A 25,505-nucleotide genomic window follows, 5' to 3' on the forward strand; every position below is an offset into this window, starting at 1 on the left:
TTTTGGACTACATATTGGCCGGGGGCTGATGGGAGATGTAGTCAAAAACCGCTGGACGGCACCCTCTTGCCGACAAAATAGTCCCGAGGCAGCTTCTTAGACTTATACAGGCATGCGTGTGAATTTTGATATTCCAGTTTTGTTAACAGCCTTTAAAATTTGTGGCTTAGGTGTGCTGTCTGTCTGTTTTTAAAAATGCAGGGTTTTTTGTTTTTTTAAAAAAGGGGCAAATCTTTCTTTTAATTCATTTTATTCATTCGCTTGTTTATGTCTCCGAACAACCTCATTTGCTCATTGTCATCCTGAAGGAAAGTTCCTAAGAATCGACAGGTTTGGTAATTCTTCCGCCCCAGAAAACAAGGCGATCGTCCTTCTCTCTATTGCTCTGTGGGAACCGAGGGATGGAACATGTATTGGTGATTGGGGGGGGGCTTCCAAGTCTCTCCCCCCCCCAAAGCTTTATTCTCATTTGTTCTTCTTCGGAGAAGCAGCTTGGAACAGGACAAAGAGTGTGAGGCCGACACCTGTGGGGGGAAATAGCTCCACGTCACTTATCGAAAAATTTGGCAAGGCTCGAAGCATTGTTGGTTTCAGGCCAGCCCCTTTTCCTGAAATTGCCATCCTTCATTCCCCTTTATTTATGACATGCTGCCCGATAACATAAGATCTCTGAACGGCTTCTGGTAAATATTAAAGCAACCATGATAAATCCAGGAAAATGAACCTTGCCAGTCATTTTGCGTCGTATGAAAAAAATGGGAAACAGAAGTTGGTTAAGGGACAGTCAATGGCCGCTCTTGAGCTATGCTGAACAGGAAGTAATAAAACACAATGAAACTGAGAGAAGGAAGCTTTTAATTAATGTTGTAGGAGGGTAAGCTGCTGAAGGGATTGACGTGAGAAGAAACATTATATATTACTGCACAGAGGCGGTGGGGAAAGAGCTACTGGGTGATACAACGTCCAGTTTAATACCAGTTCCTGCTAGCAGCCTAACAGTCTCGCCAAAAGGCTTTAGCATGGAAGCAAGCCTCCAGAAACTGCTTGTTTTGCAAGGAAACCTTATTCGATGGGTAGGCAAACTAAGGCCCGGGGGCCGGATCCGGCCCAATCGCCTTCTCAATCTGGCCTGCGGATGGTCAGGGAATCAGCGTGTTTTGACATGAGTAGAATGTGTCCATTTATTTCAAATGCATCTCTGGGTTATTTGTGGGGCACAGGAATTTGTTCATTCTTCCCCCCCTGAAATATAGTCCGCCCCCCCAAGGTCTGAGGGACAGTGGACCGGCCCCCTGCTGAAAAGTTTGCTGACCCCTGTAGTTGGGTTTTGCTCGGATAATAAGGCTTTCTCCGATCAAGTTAGAACTGGGAATTGCTTGGCCTGGTTTTTGTTTTTAAAGGTTTGCTTAGTTGTTTTCTGAACTCTGCAAGAGCCAGCTAAAGGGTGTTTAAAGGAGGTTTAAGGTGACACAATCTGTAACACAGAGCAGATTTTTTAGGGGTGTGTGAAAACGATGGCTGTGGAAAGGGATGTTCCACTGCGTAACTGAAGGTCATTGCTGCTTGTTGCAGCCCTGGGTATCAAGCACCGTATTTTTCGCTCTATAAGACGCACCAGACCACAAGACGCACCTAGTTTTTGTAGGAGGAAAACAAGAAAAAAAATATTCTGAATCTCAGAAGCCAGAATAGCAAGAGGGATCGCTGCTGTTCTGGCTTCTGGGAGAGCTGCGCAGCCTGCATTCACTCCATAAGACGCACACACATTTCCCCTTACTTTTTAGGAGGGAAAAGGTGAGTCTTATAGAGGAAAAAATACGGTATAATGCCTAAGTCTATGGAGATGTCATTTTGAAAGCTGACTTCTGGATTCTAACCTGGGTGGGGTTTGATGGTGGCGGCGGCATGGAAATCAGAAATTTGTGCATTGCATTCCTTCCCAATGTATCCCTCCGAATAAAGTCAACCAAGGTTATCCAAACCAGTGTCTCTGTTTGTCTGTGAGCCTGTAGGTCTGTTCGTCCAAGAGGAAGGGGCAATAAGTTGCTGGCCCCCAAACCCACCAAGGAACAGGACAGAATGGCTGCAAAAAGATTCGGAAGATTTCTCTCACCGTTATCATTCTCAGGCCAAATAAAGGCACAATCTGCTCCCTGATCTTGGCTGCAGTTTGAAAAGGAAATATTTATGGACAGAAAAAAAACAACACAAGCCCATCTGCTCTCACTTTGTTTTGTTTCGTTTCTCTGTTTTGTCTCGCCGCAACGAGAAGCACGAAGGCTTCTATTTTTGACAGCAAGAGTGAAAGAGAGAATTTGGTTCGTTGTGGTGTTTCATCTGTGTTCTACATTTGCTGTACATACTGACTTCAGGTCGTTTCATAGGCCACAGACCCCAAATTCCAAGCACAAACGATCTGTTTCCACGCAAGCGAAGGGAAAGATTTCTTTTTTTAAAAAAACCAACACAACCCACTATAAAAATAACTATATTTTTAGTTAAATAAAAAAATTAAAGGAGGATAGCACCTCTGAACAATTATGCAAAATCTGGAAATAAATTAAGAGTGGAGGTATCGCTTACCAAAGACACTGAGAATCATGGTTCCACGGTACATCATGGCGTCGATGGTGCCTCCTTTGAGATGCACAGGCAGCCCGTTGTCCTCCTGCGGAGAGGCAAGGAGTTAGCCCCATTTCACTGGAGGGGACCCCAAAGGTCATCTAGTCACCTGCCCTCCCCCCAGTCCACTTCAATATGTGTGCATCATGCTCAGTGGGCACACTGGGGGCTGCTCTGAGCAACTTCAAGGCATCCCTCTTTGAGCTTTGCGTTCCTGGGGATTGGGCAGCATGACCCCTGGGATCCCCTGCAACACCACAACCGGTGCTGGATTCACGCATAGGCTAAACAAACTCTAGCCTAGGGCCCCACTCTCTTGGGAGCCCCCCAAAAAATCAAAGGGGAAAAAACAACTGGATGTACACTTTCAAAATATAAGGTAAAAAACAAATAAAATAAAACCTACATACAGCAACCGTGTTTTGTGTTGTGTCGGCTCCTATGATGTACGCAATGGGCCCCGCCTGCTAGCCTGCTCCCTAAAATATCCTTGGTTTGCTCCTTTCTCTATAGAGGGTGCCCACATTCTGCATGGACTGGTCGCACGGCAAATGGTTTTAGATACCTTTTAGGTCCATAAATTACCATATAGCAGGGGTGGCCAACTCCCAAGAGACTGCAATCTACGCACAGAATTAAAAACTGGCAGTGATCAAACCCACTTTTGGGGAGTTCAGGTCAAAGTTGTTGAACTATGCAGAACTGGCAAAATTGACACATAAGCTACGGGACAAGGATAACTGTGACTTTAAAAATGAATGGGAACCTTTTACAAAGTATTTAAAGATGCAACAAAGTGAACTGGACTCCTTGGCAGGTTTTAAATAAACACTCACAAACTTTTTATTGATAATAACCAGTTAGACAAATTAAGGATTTATACAACTTTGTAACCTGCAGAAAACAGCATTCTTAGAGAAATCAAAGACTGGAACTGAGGGAAGTCGGGGGGTGGGGGTGGGGGTGGGGGTTTTGTGTGGGAGGGAGGAAAAATTGGGGGGGGGAAGAAGGATGATATGTTTCTGGATAATATGTTTTGTTTTAATTTTGAATAAAAAAATTAAAACAATAATAATAAAATGATCATCATCATTGTCATCATCAAAGTAATCATGGAAGGGACCCCAAGGGTCATCTAGTCCACCCCCCCGCGATGCAGGAATCTCAGCTCAAGCATCCATGACAGAGGGCCACCCAACCTCTGCTTAGAAACCTCCAAGGAAGGAGGGTCCATCACCGCTCTATTCAGAGAAAGAACCATCCTTTGAAAAGGAGGACACCTGTGACCAGCCCAGACCCTTCTTCTTTCCCCCTCCCTCTTCCCTCTCTCTTTCCCTCCCTCCCTCCCTCCCTCCTGCCATGTCTGGTTAAGCAAAGCCATTGCTACCATAAACCCGTTGCTTTCTGGACGCAGCCAAATCTCTCACCTGGAAGAGCTTCTGGTATTCTGGGACCTTGTTCTTCAATGTCCGAGGGGCGGAGGTGGAGAGGAACCGGAGAGAACTGATACGGGAAGCCTAGCGAAGAGAGGAAACGGGGAACAAAAAAAGCAGAATCGCATTAGGAAGTCCCATCTCTTCCCAAGGAGCCATGGATAACCCTTTCCTTCACGAATTTGTCATCTCCAGGCTTGACTACTGTAATTCGCTCTACGTGGGGCTGCCCTTTAGACTGTCCCAGAAACTCCAGCGGGTGCAGAATGCTGCGGCGAGACTCCTCACAGGGTCCTTGCCACAGGATCACTTCCATCCCGGTGGAATACAGGGTCAGGTTTAAGGTGCTGGTTTTGACCTTTAAAGCCCTAGGACCCTCATATCTACGGGACTGCCTCTCCTGGTATGTCCCACGGAATAAACAGCAACACCCTCGAGGTCCCGGGCCCTAAGGAAGTCAAATTAGCCTCAACCAGAGCCAGGGCCTTTTCAGTACTGGCCCCAGCGTGGTGGAAGGCTCTGTCTCATGAGACCAGGGCCCTGTGGGATCTGATTTCTTTCTGCAGGGCCTGTAAGACAGAGTTGTTCCGCCTGGCCTTTGGCTTGGAATCAATTTGATTCCCTCCCCCTCTTTCCTTTTTCCTTTCTCCTTCTGTGATGGAACTCCTATTTGGAGATTTCCCTGGTTTTTTCTACCAGTCTGGATAGTTGGCCTTGGTGAAGAGTTGACGTTTTCATCCCCCAAAATTTTTTGATTTGAGTTTCTACTGAAATGAGGCTGCATCTTAATGTTGCATTCTAATCTTGTTTTTAAGTTGTATTTTAATCAATTGTATTGCTATCTGGTGTTAGCCACCCTTAGCCCGGTCTTGGCTAGGGAGGGTGGGGTTTTATTTATTTATTCATACATACATACATACATACATACATACATACATACTACTACTACTACTACCTGCTTTAAATTGGTGGCCAGGCCTGCCTCCTGGAGAAGCCCTAAGCCTGGAAAGCTGATGCTATCCAATTTACCCAGAGTTGTTGCTCAGTAGTGTGCTCAGGGGACGGATGGATAATTGCAGCCCACCTCTTGGGTTGTTGTGAAGGCGAACCAGCTTAATGTTTGCAAAGGTTTGCCATTAAATCTCTTAAGTTCGCTGCATGTAAATTCTAGTTCACTGTAAACTCAGGTACAACAGATTGCATTTCGCCAGCTGCGGTTACAGCCGCCGTTGGAACTTCTGCTTTCTCCGGAAGCTGAGATGTAAAAGCACTCGGGGCTTTGTCCCTGGGGGCCCTAAAAGCACAAGTGAAAGCTGGGTCCAGTGGCATGCAGAACAGTCGCCACCTGTCCTCCCCCCTTCCCCACCCCACTCCAGACCAGTTGGGTGCCCTCCAGATGTTTTCGACTACAAAACCCACCAGCCATGAACATAAGAGAATAAGGAGAGCCTGCTGGATGCGGCCAGTGGCTCATCTAGTCCAGCATCTTCCCACAGATACCTGTGGGGAATCAGGAATCAGGATCCGACCACAAGAGCTGTCGGATGTGAAACACAAGAGCAGTCAAGAACAACCTTCCTAGAGGGAGCATGTTTACACATGGGGAGGAATGTTTGTCCAGCCGGCAGGTAAACTTCCTGTTTCCTTCTGGGCTGGGACAGACTTCCTCTGCATGGGACTAGAGGTGGGTGTGGCCTCACCTGTGCAGGTAATGACAAAAGCACAGGGCAGGTCAGCCATCTCTCTTTGACTACATGCATCAAAGAAGCAACATCTGCATAGCCAAAGATGCTCTCTAGGCCTCCAGCCCAGAGAGGACAAAGGGACTGTCTCCTTATGAGATAGTTTCCAGGTATATGTTATTTTTCTAAGCTAAGTCTGCCTTCTGGGATCCGATTGTGAACAGAATGTGAGTGAGTAAACCTTTTTATACTTTTATAGAAGACTGTGTCGTGTCTTATCTTTTATGAGGGAATAAAGGGAAAATACCAGAACGGTTATTATAGAGGCTTTAGCGAGCCTGAGCTAACGCATCCGCTGTGAGTTTAAAAAGGGGAATGTTACTCTGCAAAATTGTGAACTTGTTAACACAAGTTGGAAAAGGATATAATCAAACAATCTATCCTCTCCTGCATCCCTGAACATTCCCACAAGAGCGACTCTCCCTGTGGTTTCCAGCAACTCTCTTCTTCCATGAATTTGTCCCATCCTCTTTTAAAGCCATCCAAGTTGGTTTGCATCGTTGCGGCCCTGTAGCAGGGAGTTCCACAGTTTAACCATGCGCTGTGTGAAGAAGGACTTGTGATGGCCTGGGACTTGGGCTCGGACTCAGAACCAGAGGGGACTCAGTCTGCACCGGATCCTTTGCCTCAGGCATCATCTGAACCAAGTCTGGGGCCTGATCCTGAAGAGTCCCAGTCTGCACAGGTTCCCCTGCAGCAAACACCAGCTGGGCCGAGTCAGGGGCCTGATCCTGCCCTGGCTCCAGATGCGGGGATTCCCTCGTTGCCTCCAGCTGGGCAATCACTTACAGCTGCTCCACTACCGGTTGGGTCAGGGGAGGCTGAGGTGGCCTCTGGTACGCAGGATGAGACCCTATCTGCCTGCAGACTGTCTGGCCAGAGTGGTGCATGCTCTAGTTATCTCCCACTTGGACTACTGCAATGCGCTCTACGTGGGGCTCCCTTTGAAGGTGACCCGGAAACTACATCTAATCCAGAATGCTGTAGCTGGACTGGTGACTGGAAGAGGCTGCCAGGACCACATAACACCGGTCTTGAAAGACCTACATTGGCTCCCAGTACGTTTCCAAGCACAATTCAAAGTGTTGGTGCTGACCCTTAAAGCCCTAAATGGCCTCGGTCCTGTATACCTGAAGGAGCGTCTCCACCCCCATCATTCTGCCCGGACACTGGGGTCTAGCTCTGAGGGCCTTCTGGTGGTTCCCTCCCTGTGAGAAGTGAGGTTACAGGGAACCAGGCAGAGGGCCTTCTCGGTAGTGGCGCCCGCCCTGTGGAACACCCTCCCACCAGATGTCAAAGAGAAAAACAACTACCAGACTTTTAGAAGACATCTGAAGGCAGCCCTGTTTAGGGAAGCTTTTAATGTTTGATGGACTACTGTATTTTAATATTCTGTTGAAAGCCGCCCAGAGTGGCTGGGGAAGCCCAGCCAGATGGGCGGGGTATAATAAATAAATAAATAAATAAATAAATAAATAAATAAACAAACAAATAAATAAATAAAATCATTTTGGGCTCGCTTCTTCCCTCTTTCCCCAAAACCAGGCAGTGTGGGGCCTGTGGGCTGTATTTTGATGTGCTCTTGCAGCCCACTTGGTAGGAAATGTTGGACCGCCCTGATTTAGACGGTACCCGGTTGGCGAATGCGGGCCTAGGCTTAAACCTAGGTTTACTCCAGCTCCTCCCAAAACATCAGTTTTTCAAAAGGTAAAGTATTTCTCCCATGGAAGCAGCAGGTTGGTGGTGGTGGGGCAGATGGAATAAGTAGCTAAGGCTGATCTCTGTTCTGTGTCTGTTTCACAGGCAAAGAGAAATCTTATGAAATAAATGAAATGAATAACCCTGTGAGGAAGGACTAGGAAGGACTCAAAATAACCCACTTGGCTGTGGAGTTCAACTGGGTGACCTTGAGCCAGAAACTGCCTCTCAACCTGACCTAAATCTCAGGGTTCTTGTGGGGATTCATTGAGGATTCTCTGTGGAGAACGGGGCGGAAAGTCAGCAAAAATAAGAGAAAAGACGAAATTGCATTTTGGCTGTAGAGGTTTAAAAACGTCGAAACTTACAAAAAAAGTTGAAACTTAATAAAATATAATTGGGGGGGGGGGAGAATAAAAGATATAGGAGCAGGGAAAGGGTGGAATATAATCATGCCTGTTTTTTACCCCATGCATCTGACCAAGTAGGCTGTATCACACACAGAATTTTCTGCTTCAATATATATATCTTTTTAAAGGGACTCTGCAACAAACTGGCAAGGCTATCCCCCTTGTTATGGAAAAATCTAGGTGCGAGGCTGCTCAGTCCCCCAGAAGGTCAGGCAGAGCCTGTGGGTCCCTGGGGAATAAAGGAAGGAGTCCAGCCATCAACTGGAGCAAATAGCTGTAGACCAAAGTTTATTCTGCAACAGGTTCAAAGAGGAATTTTGAACCCCAAGGATGGGGTGACAAAGACTTTTAAAACTTTCCCACCATATCCCAGAATACAGTTCGTACAGCATCATTGCTGCATCACTGACATGTCACAAAAGGGGAGGGGTAGACAGGGGTTGGGACACAGGTGGCGCTGTGGGTTAAACCACAGAGCCTAGGACTTGCCAATCAGAAGGTCGGCGGTTCAAATCCCCATGACGGGGTGAGCTCCCATTGTTCGGTCCCTGCTCCTGCTAACCTAGCAGTTCAAAAGCACATCAAAGTGCAAGTAGATAAATAGGTACCGCTCCGGCGGGAAGGTAAACGGCGTTTCCGTGCGCTGCTCTGGTTCGCCAGAAGCGGTTTAGTCATGCTGGCCACATGACCCGGAAACTGTACGCCGGCTCCCTCGGCCAGTAAAGCGAGATGAGCGCCACAACCCCAGAGTCGGCCATGACTGGACCTAATGGTCAGGGGTCCCTTTACCTTTAGAAAGGGGTTCCACTAGTTTAACCTTGGCAAACATGTCCAGACAAGTCCTTGGTACAAGATTAGCATAAACAGACATGGCAGGGCAAGACCCAGGTATAAGATGAGCATAGGCAAACACCTCTGAAGTCCCACCACCCAAAAGTACAATTGAACTTCCTTTGCATGTCTGGACCCCTTGGCAAATCTGGTGATGGGATTAGGCTTTCCTTGGCCAACAATCAGCTCAGCAATCTTCACCTCTGGGAACTTCCTGGAGTCCTTTTTCAAGGGGAAAATAGCTTTGGAATGGAGGAAACTGGCAAAGGAGTTGATTTTATACTACAGTGGTACCTCGGGTTACATATGCTTCAGGTTACAGACTCCGCTAACCCAGAAATAGTACCTTGGGTTAAGAACTTTGCTTCAGGATGAGAACAGAAATTGCGCAGCGGCGGCAGCCGGAGGCCCCATTAGCTAAAGTGGTGCTTCAGGTTAAGAACAGTTTCAGGTTAAGTACAGACCTCTGGAACGAATTAAGTTCTTAACCCGAAGTACCACTGTATTTTTTAAAGCTAGGTAACTTCCCTGACCTGTCAAGTCGAAAAGATACATTCAGGCATAATATTTGTAACATTTAACAACTTTAAAGATGTGCCCCCCCCCCCAATTTCTGTAACACCCTGAAACTGTGTTTCGCCTGTTTGGGCCTCGCCCAACACCAGCAAAAAGTCCAGTAGCTTATGGGTTAGGAGCAAGGAAGCGATAGGGCTCACAAACACCCCAGGGTTAGTGACCTGCTTTTAGCAAGCAGCCGTGCAGAGACAGAGGGAGGGGTCTTTACCAGAAGGGATTTCATGCTCTTGACGTGGTCCTTGCTGCCTCCTTCCTGATCTCTCTCCTTCCCTTGCTTCTCTCTGTCTGTGTCTCTGCTGACCTCCAGCTGGGCCTTACAAGGGCATTGCCTCCCTGCCAGGGCAGAGGGGAGGGGGGGGCGCCGTTGTTTTCCTTGACCGCCTGCCAGAAGTAAGGGCAGCTGGCGAGTTCAAACTTCGGACTGGAATGCGGAGGCTGGAGGGACATTTCAGAGGGCCTGCGGTGGAGAAGGGGCAGCAGCTGTCTTTAAATGGGACCGTCTTCTGGGATCAGGTTGCACGGAGAAAGCAGATAGGAAAAAGTTCCCCTCCTTCTCTCGTAGCGCTGGAGCTGTACGTTGAGACCATTGCCAGATTTACGTACAGTATAAGCTAAACAAGTTCTAGCTTAGGCCCTTACTCTCTTGGTAAAGGGACACCTGACCATTAGGTCCAGTCGTGACCGACTCTGGGGTTGCGGTGCTCATCTCGCTTTACTGGCCAAGGGAGCCGGCGTACAGCTTGCGGGTCATGTGGCCAGCATGACTAAGCCGCTTCTGGAGAGCCAGAGCAGCGCACGGAAACACACAGTTTACCTGCCCGCCAGAGCGGTACCTATTTATCTACTTGCACTTTGACGTGCTTTCGAACTGCTAGGTTGGCAGGAGCAGGGACTGAGCAAGGGGAGCTCACCCTGTCGCAGGGATTCGAACCGCCGACCTTCTGTTCGGCAAGTCCTAGGCTCTGTGGTTTAACCCACAGCGCCACCCACGTCCCACACTCTCTTGGAGGTCCCCCCCAAAAATAAAGGGGGGGGGAAGTGTATGTACAGTGGTACCTAGGGTTACAGACACTTCAGGTTACAGACGCTTCAGGTTACAGACTCCGCTAACCCAGAAATAGTACCTTGGCTTAAGAACTTTGCTTCAGGATGAGAATAGAAATTGTGCGGCGGTGGTGCGGCGGCAGCAGGAGGCCCCATTAGCTAAAGAGGTACCTCAGGTTAAGAACAGTTTCAGGTTAAGAACAGACCTCCGGAATGAATTAAGTTCTTAACCCGAGGTACTACTGTACATTTCCAAAATAGAAGATAAAAAACAAACAAAACAAAACCTACATCCAGCAAGTGTTTTGTGTTGTGTAGGCTCCTGTGGTGTAAGTCATGGGCCCCGCCTGCTCGTCTGCCCCCTAAAATATCACTGGTTTGCTCCTTTCTATATATAGGGTGCCAACATTCTGCATGGGCTGTTTGCACGACAACATGTGCAAATGGCTTGAGATACCTATGAGGTCCGTAAATTACCATCTAGCTAGATAGGACAGCTGGACGTATAAAGGGCCCCATTACCTTCCATAGTTTAGGGCCTCATCAATCCTAAATCTGGCCCTGAGTGGGACCGTATTCTGGGATCAGGTTTGCATGGCATAGAACAATAAAAGCAGACAGAGTTGGCCACTGTGAGAAGAGGATGATGGGATTGATGGCCCATTGGCCTGATCAAGCTATTCCTAAATCCTTCTGTGGCCATCATCACAGCCTCCTGTGGGAGTCAGTTCCATAGTTCAACAATGTTCTGGAAACTAAATGGTCAACCTTTCCATTCTCCATGATCTTCTTTGGCAATCCCTCACAGCTGAATAAGATTGTCTTCCATGAACACGGTTTTAACAATGAGTCCGTAAGTGACTGTGGAGGCCAGTTCTGGATCCTCACGTCCTTCCACAGTGGGGATATTGGTTCCCGGGTGGGAGTTGATCCTGGTGTGGATTTGCCAAGCGTGCCTTCCTCTTAGCACGTTTCTCCCTTGCGTCCTGAGTTCGAGTGTCTCCAAAGCCCAGGACACCTTTGGTAAAGGTTGTTCTCCAACTGGAGCACTCGCAGGCCAGTGTTCCCAACTGTCTGTGTTTATACTACATTTTTTAGATTTGCCTTGAGACAGTCTTTAAACCTCTTGTTGACCACCACCATTCTTAAGTTCGGAATAGAATAGCTGCTTTGGAAGACGATCATCAGGCATCCACACAACATGACCAGTCCAACGAAGTTGATGTTGAAGAATCATTGCTTCAACACCGGTGATCTCCTTGATAAAGAGTTTTGTGAAACCCTAAAGTCTGCATTTGCCTACAGCGGCCCAAGTTGGTCTGATCAAAGCAATCGTTCTGCAATCTGCGACTCCACGAGGAGCTGAGCCTTTGCTTCTCAGTCATTGCACAGGGAAGCGAAACCAGCCTCGTCCTTCTCCTTTTAAACACCATATTGGTGTCTTGCTCGCCTACTGAAAGGACAACATCATATCAGGGCATGTGCACTGCTGCTGTGCAACCCCAGCCTGGGACAGCTTAGGTAGCTGGTTTATACAAAGTCAGGTAGTTGGTTCAACTGAGCTCAGGCAGGGGACCCGATGGTTTTTTTCCTAGCCTAATTTAGGAATACTGGAACTGAAGTTTGCGCTCTGTGGCTGAGCTATGACTCCCTGATGACTGAGAACAATCTAGCCAATGTTTTTGTCGTCAGACATTGGGATTACTGAACCCTACTTGAGGGTTTCTATACCCGGGGTTTCACGTTGACAAAGCAACTGGTTTCCTCTCTTTGCTGTTTCCCCCTCCTTTCTTCATCAGCTCTGCTTTGCTTGCAGGTATGATGACAGCCAATTCAGTGGCTCTGGGTTTCTTCTGCATGAGTTTCTTCTGGTTGCTGGTTCGCCCTGAGGATCTCTGGAGGCAGCAGCAGGCCAAGGTGGAGAACTCTAGGTAGGTAGAACCTCGTGCAAAGGTGAGAGAGGATGGGCAGAAAGTGGGACGGGATGAATCTGTGGACTCTCAGTCTCTGCATGTTGTCTTTGTCCATGGAGTTTTCTTGGCCCGGATACTGGAGTGGCTTTCCGGTTCCTGCTCCAATTAAAAGACGCCTGCTTCTTGGGAGAAAAGCAACAACAAACCTAGACAGCATCTTAAAAAGCAGAGACAGCCCCTTGCCGACAAAGGCCCTTTTAGTTAAAGCTCTGGTTTTCCCAGTCGTGATGTATGGAAGTGAGAGCTGGACCACAAAGAAGGCTGATCGCCGAAGAATGGATGCTTTTGAATTCTGGTGCTGGAGGAGACTCTTGAGAGTCCCATGGACTGCAAGAAGATCAAACCTCTCCATTCTGAAGGAAATCAGCCTTGAGTGCTCACTGGAAGGACAGATCCTGAAGCTGAGGCTCCAAGACTTTGGCCACCTCATGAGAAGAGAAGACTCCCTGGAAAAGACCCTGATGTTGGGAAGGATGGAGGGCACAAGGAGAAGGGGACGACAGAGGACGAGATGGTGGGGCAGTGTTCTCGAAGCTACCAGCATGAGTTTGACCAAACTGCAGGAGGCTGTGGTCTGGTCCAGGGGGTCACAAAGAGTCGGACACAACTAAACAACAGTCTCTGCATTACAGGTGGGGATGGACGGAGAATTTCAGTTTGTGTTTTAATGAAAAACCTGATTCACGCTTCCCAGAACAACATGCAAACTGGAATACAGCTGTCATGAGAATTTTGTGCACCTCTGAATTTCGCAATACAGTTCTCCAAGCAAAACTGTGTATCAAAGCGCACATAAAACTGTACTCTTTTCAGCACCTGCTAAAAGCATTTTTGTTTAGACAAGCCTAGGCAGAGATGTAGAATGATGACATGTGTTTTCATCTGTTTTTAGTTGATTGTTGGTTTCATATTTTTTTTTTGATGTTTTAAATAGTGGTTTTTATTTTACTGATAGTTTTACTGTTTCGCTCTTTTTGTAAACCACTTTGAGGTTTTCTTTTGTTTTCTACACAATCAAGTACTATATACCGTATTTTTCCGTATATAAGACTACTTTTTTTTTTTTTACAAAAAATGATGTTAAAAAGGGGAGGTAGTCTTATACACAGGGGGCAATCTCCCCCCCCCATTTTCTAATTTTGAGTCCCCCAAAATAGGGGGTGTCATACACGGGGGCATGTTATACACGGAAAAATACAGTAAATGTTAGGAAGATGAATATGTTAGGTGAAATGGCTTGCAAAAATGTGTAATTAATGAGAAATTGACCTTAAAAATTTTCACGAGGACTTTTATACACACACACACACACACACACACACACACATATACAGTGAAAGTGTTTACTAAAAGGAAAGGTTGGTTGGAAGTCACCCTGGGCAAGATAGAGACTAAAAAATTCAATAAATAAATAAAACCGCAAACTGGTACAGAAATGTTGGGAACTGATCTTGTTTAAAAATATATATTTTATTGAAAAAATTCAATGGACAAATAAAGTGAAAGAAAGGTGCTTGAAACTGCAATACAATATGCAGGTGCATAAGTAAGGTGATTATTCCAACGAGTATACAATTATTAACAAGTCGTAATATTTTTTAATAAATGCATTCTAAGTATTATTGCATTTATCCATACACAATCTGCGTCTAAAAGCAATCTGTTCATTTTCTATCCCTTGATCAAAGGGGGGTGGTGGTTCATAGTATTATCTTTCCAGTGAATCGGTATCAGTCTTTTGGTGGAAGTGAGGGGGCGAAGAATGAACTGATCTGAAGACTTTTGAAAGGAGGAGAAACTGGGAGACTTCTCTTTCTCTGACTGCAGGTCCTGTCCTTGGCGATGCATGAGCTTTGTCCAGATGTGGCCTGGAACCTTCTGCATAGTGAGTAAAAGTTTCTAATTGGGGGACACTCCCTTTTTGAACAGTTAACATCTCTGCGTATTACCTGGCTTAATAAGACAGTGGCAGAGCAGTTGCAACAGGTAAAGGTAAAGGACCCCTGGACGGTTAAGTCTAGTCCAGGGGTCAGCAACCTAAGGCCCATGGGTCACAAGCGGCCCTTGGGGTTGTTTAACTAGCCCACAAGCTGCTCGGCGAGTCCCCACGTGCAGCGCGAAACCGGTGCAGCACAGCACGGGGACTTGCTTTCGCGGCACCGGAAATCAAGTCTCCACATGCGCAGATGCCGAAAATCGCATCTGCACACAGGCAGACATTGGAAATCACGTCTGCGCAGACACAGACACCGGAAATCGCTGGTGCGCGTGCTCTTGCGCTCATGTGCGATCCAGCCCATGGAGTGAACCAGCCCAGGCAAGGTAAACCTTGGCGACCCCTGGTCTAGTCAAAGGTGACTCTGGGGTTGCGGCGATCATCTCGCTTTCAGGCCGAGGGAGCCGGCTTTCCACGTTATGTGGCCAGCTTTCCGTGTTATGTGGCCAGCAGGACTAAACCACTACTGGTGCACGGAGGACCGTGGCAAGTGCCAGAGCGCATAGAAACGCAGTTTACCTTCCCGCCACAGCGGTACCAATTTATCTACTTGTACTGGTGTGCTTTTGAACTGCTAGGTTGGCAGGAGCTGGGACTGAGCAACGGGAGCTCACCCCGTCGCGGGGATTCGAACCGCCAACCTTCCGATCGGCAAGCCCAAGAGGCTCAGTGGTTTAGACCACAGCGCCATCCATGAGAAGGGGTTAAAAGAAGCAGCCGTGGGGGGACTCTAGCTCCCATCAGCCCCAGGCAACATGCCCAGTGGCAAGGGATGATGGGAGTTGTAGTTCAATGGAGTTTGGACTTCGTCCAATAGCAGGAAGAGAAATATGAGTTGAAGGGAACAGAAATGAAATCAAACCTCTGCTTAATTTTTAAAGGTAAAGGTAAAGGTAAAGGGACTCCTGACCATTAGGTCCAGTTGTGACCAACTCTGGGGTTGCGGCGCTCATCTCGCTTTATTGGCCGAGGGAGCCGGTGTACAGCTTCCAGGTCATGTGGCCGGCATGACTGAGCCGCTTCTGGCGAACCAGAGCAGCGCACGGAAACGCTGTTTACCTTCCTGCCAGAGTGGTACCTATTTATCTACTTGCACTTTGACATGCTTTCAAACTGCTAGGTTGGCAGGAGCAGGGACCGAGCAACGGGAGCTCACCCCGTCGCGGGGATTTGAACCGCTGACCTTCTGATCGGCAAGCCCTAGGCTCTGTGGTTTAACCCACAGTGCCACCCGCGTCCCTTAATTGTTAAGCTGTATTAATAAATAGAGGATAGCTCAGCCAAGTAGAGCATGAGATTCTTAATCTCAGGGTTGTGGGTCCAAGCCCCACGTTGGGTGAAAGATTCCTGGGTTGGACTGGATGACCCCTGGAGCCCGTTCAAACTCTACAATTCTACGAATCACACACACACAAACACAAAAAGGGGGAAATGAGGTTTGTGGCTATGCTGTACCTTCGGGAATCTAACCCATCTTCTGCTTTCTGACATGCATTTGTAGGCTCTGGGAAGGAGGTTTGAGTGCGCCCTGCCGAAAGACGCAAACACCTGGACTATCCATGGATTATGGTGAGGCGATCTCATTTGGGCTGGTATGGGAGGCATGTATTTATTGCTTGGACTTCAGTGAAGTATTTATTTTCTTACTTAAATATATATATTAAGCAGTGCCGGATTTACATATAAATTGAACAAGCTCTAGCCTAGGGCCCCCAGAAAATTTAGAGGGGGGAAAAGTGGATGTACATTTCCAAAATATAAGATAAAAAACAAATAAAATAAAACCTACCTACAGCAACCATGTTTTGTGTTGTGCAGGCTCCTATGATGTAAGTCATGGGCCCTGCCTGCTCGCCTGCTCCCTAAACTATCACTGGTTTGCTCCTTTCTATATATAGGGTGCCAACATTCTGCATGGACTGGTTGTAGGGCAACATGTGCAAATGGCTTGAGATACCTATGAGGTCCACAAATTACCACCTAGCATATATTCAACGCACACACAAAAATAGTGACGATTTGTTGTTGACAAAGGACAGCTGGACATAGAAAGGGCCCCATTATCTTCAGGAGCTGAGGGCCTCATCAAACCTAAATCTGGCCCTGAGTGTGTGTGTGTATATACATGCGTGCACACACACACAACACACGCACACACGCTACTTAAAAATATCAGAGTTGCTTACAACAATTATACTTAAAACCATACAATTAAAACCATAGAACAAAGTTAAATTAAGACAATATGATGCATTCTTAATTGCCTGCTGGAATAGAAAAGGTTCCAGCCTCCTTCACCTCCTCTTCCTGCCCTTGAAATCCACAGGCCCAGCCACATCATGGGCTGCTGCCCATATCGATACCTCTTCCCCTCCGACCTGGTGGTGAGTAGAACCTTTTTGCTGCAAAGTTTGGCTTCGGTGGCCCTGCTTCCAACGACCTGGGGCAGCTCAGCGGGTAGAGCGCGAGACATTTAATTTTAGGTTTCTGGGTTCGAATCCCACGCTAGGTGAAAGATTTCTGCATTGCAGGACAAGGCGACCCTTGTGGTTTGTTGGTTTGATTTATATACCGCCCTATACCCAGAGGCCTCAGGTGGTTCACAGAAAAGATCACAATATATAAAATCAAAATAAGAACAATAACCGCCGTCCCGTCCCAAGAGGCTTCCTCTGCCGCTGCTGGTGTTCCCTCCCTAAAAAAAATTGTCGGTAACTCTGGGAAATGGGGAGGGGGGACGGGACAGGATGCCAAAGGTATTTTTGCACCACGGCGCCGGATATGCTTAAGAGGGCCCTGATCTGCCCGCCCCTTGAGCTGACTTGCCTAATGGTAGGGCCAGCCCCAGACGTAGTCCTCAGGATGATACGATTGTCTCAAGTAGCCTGCTCCCTGTCAGGAGTTCAGCCTACACTCGAGTAGGAGCCTGGCAGAGACACATGCCCGACTGGCATGTTCTCTCCCTCCTGGTCGATTGTTCGGGAGTTTCAAAAGCTTTCTTCATCCCGAACATCACAGCGACCGATGCCACCAGACACCGGCACACTTAGGGATCCACAGAGTTTGTGCAACTCAGCAGTTTGGCTAATCTACTTCATTTACATATAAACACACATGGAGCACTGCAACACGGCTCCCTCGCTCTCTAGCATCAGACAGCAAAGAGAAAAAGAACAAAGGACAATAGTCCCACTTCACGGAACACAGGAACACAAACATCCTGTCTCCGCCACTTCCCACTCGGTGGAGTCAAAACATACACCGTCATGTGAAAGACAACAATCCCATGACGGCAATCACGGAGCAGGAATACTAACACTCCCCACCACCTTCCTTTCCTGCAGGACTTGACGTCTGAACTGAACGAGCATTGGCCATCCTTCATCAACCTGAGCAACTTCCAGTTCTGGTAACCAAGGCAGGGGGCTTAAGAGAGAAGGGGGCTGGGGTTGGAGAAGGGACATGCGCTAGCTGGGGCTGATGGAAGTCGTAGTCCCAAACATCTGGCGGGGGCAGAGTTGGGGAAGGCTCAGGTGGAGAGATGTTGGGTGTGCCTGCCAACGGCTGTTTCTTCCCGCCCAGGGACAAAGAGTGGCAGAAACACGGGAGCTGCGCCGGCTGCGTGGAAGCGCTGAGCTCTCCCGACAAATACTTCCGAGCCGCTCTCTTCCTGCGCACAAAATATAACATCGACAGGTGAGCTGATACGGCCGTACGGTGTATCACAATTTGGATTCGGTGGGAAAGATGTACATAAAACACAACTAAAACCCAAACGGCATCTAGCACAGTGCGCCTTACAATGGCTGCCACAGGCAGAAAAAGAATTAAGTGCCGCACCAAAATCACCATCATTTTTCAATTGGTCTCTAGGGCAGAAAGGAGTCGCTGCTGTAGCTAAATGACCCTGTTTTACACTCTCTTTCTGAACACAGCGCCTTTCAAAGAGCTGCCATCATCCCATCTTGTATCCAGAGCTACCAGGTACCTATTCTGTCCTATTTTTTGTTTCCGTGGAGATCTGAGAAATTGGGGAGGAGAGGGAGGTGGGTTACGGAAGGCCGCCATAAAATAGCTGGGTCCTCATTACATTTTTAATTCATCTCCTCATCCTCCTGGCCTGCAATAAGTCTATTAAGGTGGTTATTATTAATTATTATTATTATTATTATTATTATTATTTATTATTATTATTTATTGGATTTCTACACCACCCTATACCAGGAGGTCTCGGGGCGGTTCACAGAAAGGATTCACATAAAAGGTTGTGTATGCACTATCTCTTCAAAGGACAATCTTCCCCTCAAAGAATTCTGGGCACTGTAGTTTAATAAGGGTTCCTTTGAATGGTAATTCAGGGAGGGTTAAACCACAGTGCCCAGGGAAACAATTATCGTATTTTTCGCTCTATAGGACGCACCAGACCACAAGACGCACCTAGTTTTTAGAGGGGGAAATCAAGAAAAAAATATTATCCAGCCCCAAAGAGCAGCGGACAGCATATGATTCTAGGCCTGGGAGAGACTTAGCTTGAAAACCCCAGAGAGCTGCTGCTGGCAGCCTGTGTAGACAACACTGATGTGGGTGGACCAATAGCTTAGCAGCTTCCTGTATATGTCCTAACTGTAGTTCTCTGCCCCATCCTGCCTGCAATTCTCATTCTCAGATCAGCACCTTCATGACTGTGTTGCGGCCCGTCCTGGGAGACCAATATGAACTCCAGTGTGTGACTGACGTCCGGGTGGGTTACCTTTTCATAGAATCATAGAATCATAGAGTTGGAAGAGACCACAAGGGCCATCGAGTCCAACCCCCTGCCAAGCAGAAAACACCATCAAAGCACTCCTGACATATGGTTGTCAATCCTCTGCTTAAAAACCTCCAAAGTAGGAGACTCCACCACACTCCTTGGCAGCAAATTCCACTGTCGAACAGCTCTCACTGTCAGGAAGTTCTTCCTAATGTTTAGGTGGAATCTTCTTTCTTGTAGTTTGGATCCATTGCTCCGTGTCCGCTTCTCTGGAGCAGCAGAAAACAACCTTTCTCCCTCCTCTATGTGACATCCTTTTATATATTTGAACATGGCTATCATATCACCCCTTAACCTCCTCTTCTCCAGGCTAAACATGCCCAGCTCCTTTAGCCGTTCCTCATAAGGCATCGTTTCCAGGCCTTGGACCATTTTGGTTGCCCTCCTCTGGACACGTTCCAGTTTGCCAGTGTCCTTCTTGAACTGTGGTGCCCAGAACTGGACACAGTACTCCAGGTGAGGTCTGACCAGAGCAGAATACAGCGGCACTAATACTTCCCTTGATCTAGATGCTATGCTCCTATTGATGCAGCCCAGAATTGCATTGGCTTTTTTAGCTGCCGCGTCACACTGTTGGCTCATGTCAAGTTTGTGGTCAACCAAGACTCCTAGATCCTTTTCACATTTACTGCTCTCAAGCCAGGTGTCACCCATCTTGTTCTTTAGCTATGAAGTGTTCAAGGGTTAATTTGTTTAATCGTTTTTCGATACAAACATCAACCGCAAAAGACACATACAACAAAAACAATAACAACACAATTTGACAATTTAGATTTGAATACACGGATATACCTATGACTACACCTTTTTAAACAATATTTTTCAATCGCTCTCCTCTCCCCCTACTTCCCACCACTATCCGCCTTATCGCTTAAATATTCGTTCCAGATTTCTTCATATTTATCCGTTCTTATTTTTTTCGTCGACATGCAATTCGTTCGTATGTAGCCAATCTGTCCATATTATCAATCCATGTGCTCGGTGGAATCTTTTTGTGACTCTTCTAATTCATCAAACAAGTTTTTTTTGCTTCTAATATAGCACAGTACACCCTCTTCTCAAATCTTTTTTTCCCTCTTTGCAGGGGCGTCAAATATTGGTGCAAATAAAGGTTTCGCTCCACAGCAATTTCTCCTCCAGCTGCATCGAGGACTCCGACTACAACACCTCCCCTTATAAGCCCTGCGGGAGCGAGAGGATGGTTTTCTATTTTCCCACCAGCCAGAAGTTCCCACGCAACCCCTGCCCCTGACTCCAGGCAGGCGGAGATGTGAATTCTGCAAGGTGGACAAAAAGGCGAGAAGCAGCCAAAATCAAAATAAAAACTTTAGGGATGGATACGTACTCTGGTGTGTGTTCTTTTAATAGAATTCCCTGGGCTCTACTACAGTGGTCCCTTGGTTCTCAAACTTAATCCAGAAGTCCGTTCCAAAACCAAAGCGTTCCAAAACCAAGGTGCGCTTTCCCATAGGAAGTAATGCAAAACGGCTTAATCTGTTCCAGACTTTTAAAAGCAACCCCTAAAACAGCAATTGAACATGAATTTTGCTACCTAACGAGACCATGGCTCCATAAAATGAAAGCAATAATCAATGTACTGTACTATAAAATAAATAAGATAGTTTTGTAGATGATAAAAATTAAAAGTATTTTTTTTTTCTTACCTGCACGGATGATAGTCATTGTTTTGATGGGGGGCTTTTATCTATTTCCGCAGTCACACAATCAGTCAATCAATCAGTAGCTGAACTGGGTTCCACACTGTCACAAAAACAAATTAAACTAAAAGGCCTCAAAAACAAAAACGCAAAATAAAGAGCAAAAATAAAAGTGCCAAACTTAATCCGTTCTGGAAGTCCGTTTGACTTCTGAAATGTTCGGAAACCAAGGCGTGGCTTCAGATTGGTGCAGACGCCCCGGAAATAATAGCCAGCAGCCGCATCAGACGTTCAGCTTCCGAAAAACGCTTGAAAACCGGAACACCTACGTCTGAGTTTTTGGCGTTTGGGAACCAAAGTGTTTGAGAACCAAGGTAAGGTAAAGGTAGAGGGACCCCTGACCATTAGGTCCAGTCGCGGATGACTGGGGTTGTGGCGCTCATCTCGCTTTATTGGCTGAGGGAGCCGGCGTACAGCTTCTGGGTTATGTAGCCAGAGCAGCACATGGAAACACCATTTACCTTCCCGCCGGAGTGGTACCTATTTATCTACTTTGTGCTTTCGAACTGCTGGGGTGGCAGGAGCAGGGACCGAGCAACGGGAGCTCCCCCCGTTTGATCGGCAAGTCCTAGGCTCTGTGGTTTAACCCACAGCACCACCCGCATCCCTGCAGAGAACCAAGGTACCACTGTATTAGACAAGGCGATCTTTCCACCTCAAGCAATGGAACCATTTGGAGGAACCATTGCAGGCCACCAAGTTATCAGTTGTTTTCATTAATTTTATTTTTATTAAAGCCTCAGCAGCTGCTCCCGCAAGAGCCAGCAGTGGACACCAACCTAGATGGCTTTAAGAGAAAATTAGACAAATTCATGGGCGAGAGAGTCAGCCAGACCTCCTTTGCAGGGTTGTGAGCATAAAGTGAGGGTAAAATGCAGAGGGTGGGGGAAAGAACCATGTTAAGCCTACTTGAAGGAAAAGCATGATATAAATGAAATAAATCTTCCACTATACCAGTTTCTGCAAACACACAGGAAGCTTTGAGATCACCTTTTGCACCTCCTGGTGGGATTTCCACTTTTCTCAGTGAAATAAACTTTCCCCCCTCCCCCAATGAAAGCAAAAACTGACCACACTGGGAGCTGCCACGTTGGAACTTGAAAGTCATATATATATTAATGTATTTTAATGTATTTTTAATCTTTGTTGGAAGCCTCCCAGAGTGGCTGGGGAGACCTAGCCATATGGGAGGGTACAAATTATTATTATTATTATTATTATTATTATTATTATTATTATTATTATTATTATTATTATTACTATTCTCAGAAGTATTAATTTATTTAAGCAAGCAGACACTTTCTTTCCATTCTTTTAAAATCTCTGTTTAATGCAAGCGCTCTCAAGACAGCAATTGCCAAGGTTTGCAAACCTGAATGTTACACGATGGTGTTGCAATTAATAGGTGACCTGCCGCCACCCCTTTAAACTCCGGTTTGCAGTGATCACATGCTCAGGATACGCCACCTAGAGGCGCAACTTGCGAGCTCCGAAGTGGAGCCATTTCCTCCTTGCAGCTGTTTAAAGTCCCGCGTTTACGTTTCCAAACCGTTTCACTGCATTTTGCAGAGACCCCTGTGAGCCCACGCAAGGCACCGACATCTTTTCGCAGGTAAAACAACCTCACGCACAACAAGGATTACGTGGCGAGCAATTGCTTCTGATTGCACGGGATCCGTATGCAAAGCGTCCTCTGGAGCAACTGGGGCGTGCAAAATTTTGCACGTGCAAAATAAAATAAATAAATAAACCCAAGGCGCCTGGCTTAACCTGAGAAAGCAAGTAGATTCCCCCCCCCCCGGTGAGGATGGTGGATTTCCCTTCCAAATCTGCAGCACAAATCTCAATCCTGCTTTTTACTCCCTCCAAGTTATTAAAAGACACCCATTCCTCGGGCTGCGATCCTTAAAGGCGTTGCAATGGATCCCCAAGCGGGGTGGGAGGAGCCTGTGAGATCTCCCTCCTTTTCTTTTACCACTGTATTAATTAACATCATTTTTTAATACATTAGTGGCCACGTGATAATTTCAGTTTATAAATTTGATTGTTTAATGTCTTAATTTGTATATGAAGGTACTTTTATAGCTCTGTTTAGAGTAGGTAAAGTCTTGATAACATACATGTTTTTGTATTAATCCAGTATATTTTCTTTTAATTTTTGAATGATTCTGTGTGCATTGCGGCAGCCTTTGGCTGCGTGCAATAAAACGGACTGACTTTCCTTTTACCGGATTGGTCGCCGTTGCAGATTTCTTCCTCACCCCCCCCCCCATTAGCTTCAAAGTGGATCCTCACTCAAACACGTGGAGAAGCAGCTGGGTTTTAATTCATTTGCAACTTGGTGGGGGAAATTAGAAGCGGGGTTCCTGGATGGTGGGAGAGCAATAAAAATAAATAAATAAACCACTCAAATAAATATATAAAATAAATAAACCACTCAAAGAGTGGTCTTCCCTTGCAACGTGGGGTGCAAGGTACCACCCCCATGAATTACCCCCGTGGTATCAAACCCTCTTGCCTCCCCCCCCCCGCCTCTTCTCCCTGTTGCTTTTTTTAAAAAGTAATATTTATTGAAATTTTACAAACAATAAAAAAGTTTCAAAGTTTAAACATAAAAAATAAGAACAAAAAATAACCCTAATAGAAGAAAAAAGAACTACAAAGATACAAAAACAAAACACATGAAAAATGCAAAATAGAAAGCAGTTAGCAAAAAGAAAAGAAAGAACAAAAAAATCAATATTTTCATATCTTATACTTCATTTACTAGTTTCCTGACCTCCTCACACCTCCCTTTTTGTATTCCAGTTCAGATATTTAATTCAGCAAGCCCTTACTCTCTATCATTTATCCTTGCTCAGCATCTTAGCCTATTATAAATATATATTTTCCACCATTATCAATCCATATTTACATATTCTTGTTAATCTTTTTACCAATACCGCTTATTTTCAATCCAACATCCCTTTAACATTCATTAATTTTACAGTATTTCTGCAAGTAGTTTTTAAATTTCTTCCAGTCTTCTTCCACCACCTCTTCTCCCTGATCTCGGATTCTGCCAGTCATAGAATCATAGAATCATCGAATCCTAGAGTTGGAGGAGACCACAAGGGCCATCGAGTCCAACCCCCTGCCAAGCAGGAAACACCATCAGAGCACTCCTGACATATGGTTGTCAAGCCTCTGCTTAAAGACCTCCAAAGGAGGAGACTCCACCACACTCCTTGGCAGCAAATTCCACTGTCAAACAGCTCTTACTGTCAGGAAGTTCTTCCTAATGTTTAGGTGGAATCTTCTTTCTTGTAGTTTGGATCCATTGCTCCGTGTCCGCTTCTCTGGAGCAGCAGAAAACAACCTTTCTCCCTCCTCTATGTGACATCCTTTTCTATATTGGAACATGGCTATCATATCACCCCTTAACCTCCTCTTCTCCAGGCTAAACATGCCCAGCTCCCTTAGCCGTTCCTCATAAGGCATCGTTTCCAGGCCTTGGACCATTTTGGTTGCCCTCCTCTGGACACGTTCCAGTTTGTCAGTGTCCTTCTTGAACTGTGGTGCCCAGAACTGGACACAGTACTCCAGGTGAGGTCTGACCAGAGCAGAATACAGTGGCACTATTACTTCCCTTGATCTAGATGCTATACTCCTATTGATGCGGCCCAGAATTGCATTGGCTTTTTTAGCTGCCGCGTCACACTGTTGGCTCATGTCAAGTTTGTGGTCAACCAAGACTCCTAGATCCTTTTCACATGTACTGCTCTCAAGCCAGGTGTCCCCCATCTTGTATTTGTGCCTCTCATTTTTTTTGCCCAAGTGCAATACTTTACATTTCTCCCTGTTAAAATTCATCTTGTTTGCTTTTGCCCAGTTCTCTAATTTGTCAAGGTCGTTTTGAAGTGTGATCCTGTCCTCTGGGGTGTTAGCCACCCCTCCCAGTTTGGGGTCATCTGCAAATTTGATCAGGATGCCCTTGAGTCCATCATCCAAGTCGTTGATAAAGATGTTGAATAAGACCAGGCCCAAGTCATTTCTGCCAGTTCCATGTTCCTGTTGCATCCATTTTGCACCCTCGCCCATTTAGCTTTCTAGCTAGCTGTGTTTGCAAGCAGGTCCCCCCCCAAATAACACCCCCCCAAAATGCAACCCTCCTTTGCACCCCAAGAGGTGCACTGAACCTGCTCCATCTCCCCCTCTTAATTTGCAGCAGGCGCCTTTGCACCCTCCAACTTTGCACCAAAGCAGCTCTTTTGCGATGCACTCAGCGCCCCCTCCATGCACCCCATTTTTCTGCAACCCCCCCAAACTGCCAGAGTTAATGCTTTCCTTCCTTGCACATTTCCTGCTTTTCATAGGATACCCCCCCTCCACTTCATCCCCCCCCAAGCTAGCTATGGGACACTCCAAAGCCCCATCTCCTCCTCAGCGCCTCCCCAATTAATCCGAATTAACGGGGGAGGCAAGAAAGGGGCTTGTGTGGAAACACCTTTTGGGGGGGGGCTGCGGAGCCTGCATTTTAAATGGCATTTTAACCTGTATTTTAAATTGGTTCTCCCCCCCATTATGTTTTTACTGTGATTTTATTGGTGTTAGTGCGGTGTATAAATAAAATTTATTATTATTATTATGGGATAGGCGGGGTGGGTCTCCTT

The 25,505-nt window shown here is 46.5% G+C and overlaps 2 protein-coding genes across 2 annotated transcripts in view; one reads left to right on the plus strand and one right to left on the minus strand.

The window, feature by feature from the left end:
• Window positions 1-233: 233 nt before the first annotated feature.
• Window positions 234-9,680, minus strand: COX7A1 (cytochrome c oxidase subunit 7A1). Its single transcript, XM_081200807.1, has 4 exons — window positions 9,521-9,680; window positions 4,050-4,139; window positions 2,584-2,668; window positions 234-524 (listed from the first exon to the last, which is right to left on the minus strand). The coding sequence occupies exons 1-4, from the start codon at window positions 9,533-9,535 to the stop codon at window positions 466-468; spliced, it is 249 nt and encodes an 82-aa protein (XP_081056933.1). The 5' UTR covers window positions 9,536-9,680; the 3' UTR covers window positions 234-465.
• Window positions 9,681-11,802: 2,122 nt separating this feature from the next.
• ADAD2 (adenosine deaminase domain containing 2) overlaps window positions 11,803-25,505 on the plus strand; it is a 32,216-nt gene continuing 18,513 nt past the window's right edge. Inside the window, exons 1-11 of the mRNA XM_081202282.1 lie at window positions 11,803-11,877; window positions 12,173-12,287; window positions 14,157-14,214; window positions 15,827-15,894; window positions 16,652-16,709; window positions 17,670-17,734; window positions 17,908-18,021; window positions 18,261-18,309; window positions 18,992-19,066; window positions 20,220-20,382; window positions 22,610-22,802. Coding sequence (XP_081058408.1) covers window positions 12,175-12,287; window positions 14,157-14,214; window positions 15,827-15,894; window positions 16,652-16,709; window positions 17,670-17,734; window positions 17,908-18,021; window positions 18,261-18,309; window positions 18,992-19,066; window positions 20,220-20,382; window positions 22,610-22,802 — 956 coding nt within the window. The 5' untranslated portion in view covers window positions 11,803-11,877; window positions 12,173-12,174. The remainder of the gene's footprint in view (window positions 11,878-12,172; window positions 12,288-14,156; window positions 14,215-15,826; window positions 15,895-16,651; window positions 16,710-17,669; window positions 17,735-17,907; window positions 18,022-18,260; window positions 18,310-18,991; window positions 19,067-20,219; window positions 20,383-22,609; window positions 22,803-25,505) is intronic.

Source organism: Podarcis bocagei (genome assembly GCF_964188305.1).
Source record: "Podarcis bocagei genome assembly, chromosome: 7".
Classification (NCBI taxonomy): Eukaryota; Metazoa; Chordata; class Lepidosauria; order Squamata; family Lacertidae; genus Podarcis; species Podarcis bocagei.

Bases quoted from the DNA above. Each gene is read 5' to 3' on its own strand.
- COX7A1 (XM_081200807.1), bottom strand. The intron at 2,669-4,049 runs GTGAGAGATTTG...GCCTCTCCGCAG, and splicing joins AATACCAGAAGCTCTTCCAG to GAGGACAACGGGCTGCCTGT. The intron at 525-2,583 runs GTAAGCGATACC...TTCCCCCCACAG, and splicing joins CATGATTCTCAGTGTCTTTG to GTGTCGGCCTCACACTCTTT.